The sequence below is a fragment of the Penaeus monodon genome, chromosome 21, assembly GCF_015228065.2.
Source record: "Penaeus monodon isolate SGIC_2016 chromosome 21, NSTDA_Pmon_1, whole genome shotgun sequence".
NCBI lineage: Eukaryota > Metazoa > Arthropoda > Malacostraca > Decapoda > Penaeidae > Penaeus > Penaeus monodon.
In genome coordinates, this window is record NC_051406.1 from 20,725,834 (window position 1) to 20,726,805 (window position 972).

Sequence of the window (972 nt, forward strand, 5' to 3'; positions counted from 1 at the left end):
GAAGAGGCTACAGAATATGCCATTACCACTCCACCCTATTTTAGATACAAAGGGTTTAAGCTTTAAGTAAGGAAAAGTTCAGTATTTATAGAAGTAGACTGCTAAGAGATTGTTATCTTAATATTTTGTTTGCAAAAGTGATTCCTGAATTTTTGTTTTTCATTAATGATAAGTGAATAGAATTGAAATTATCAGTCTGTTAGTATGAAATCATTAAAAATGATGAATGAGGTAAGCAAAGAAAAGATGGGTGGGTTCAAATATTTGAGGTGGGGATGCAAGTGATGTAGGTTTAGGTAGGGATGTAGCTGGTTAGAAAGGATGGTAGAATGATTGGGGAGGCATCGTAAGTGGTATTAACTTCGGTCTTAGTTCACTTCAGTATAATCATGAAACACTGATTTACTGTAAACAGTGGGAGGGGTCAAAGATATCATTATCGTATAGCAGTTGGGACATCACCAACCTGAGGACAAAATTATGGGGCCATGCCAATTGTTGACTAAACTGCTTGTGAGGTCAGGTAAATACTTGCGTGTCAACTGTGAGCGCTGTTAAAACAGGTAGCCTGGTGCAGTAGTTTAACAACTGTGACCAGTATGAGCCCCATCCTCTTTCCCAGGACTCCAGCCACCAAAGCGGTTAAAGGAGATGGAGGCTCTGGACTCCTTGCGCCTGAACCAGCTTGGGGTGAACCCACCCCCGGGCTTGACGGTCACGCCGGTGGGGGTGAACGGGAGTCCCGGCTTGACTCCGCCGGTGGTCCCGACGCCTCCACCCCTGATGGCGGGGGTCCCCAACCTGGGCACCCCGAACACCCCTGGGCGGGCCAAGATAGCAACAGTGTCGAGGGTGGGAGGCCGCCCCCGGATCATCTCTTGGATGGATGCCCCTGATGATGTGTACTTCTACGCCACAGAGTCTACCAAGTATGTGTTTTGTGTGTGGTGCATTAGCTGAGCTTGGCAGGTG

At 47.0% G+C, this 972-nt stretch overlaps 1 protein-coding gene across 1 annotated transcript in view; it reads left to right on the forward strand.

The window, feature by feature from the left end:
* LOC119586328 (metastasis-associated protein MTA3-like) overlaps positions 1–972 on the forward strand; it is a gene marked incomplete at its 5' end in the record, with an annotated part of 92,111 nt that overhangs the window by 88,614 nt on the left and 2,525 nt on the right. The window contains 1 exon segment of the mRNA XM_037935038.1: positions 623–929. Coding sequence (XP_037790966.1) covers positions 623–929 — 307 coding nt within the window.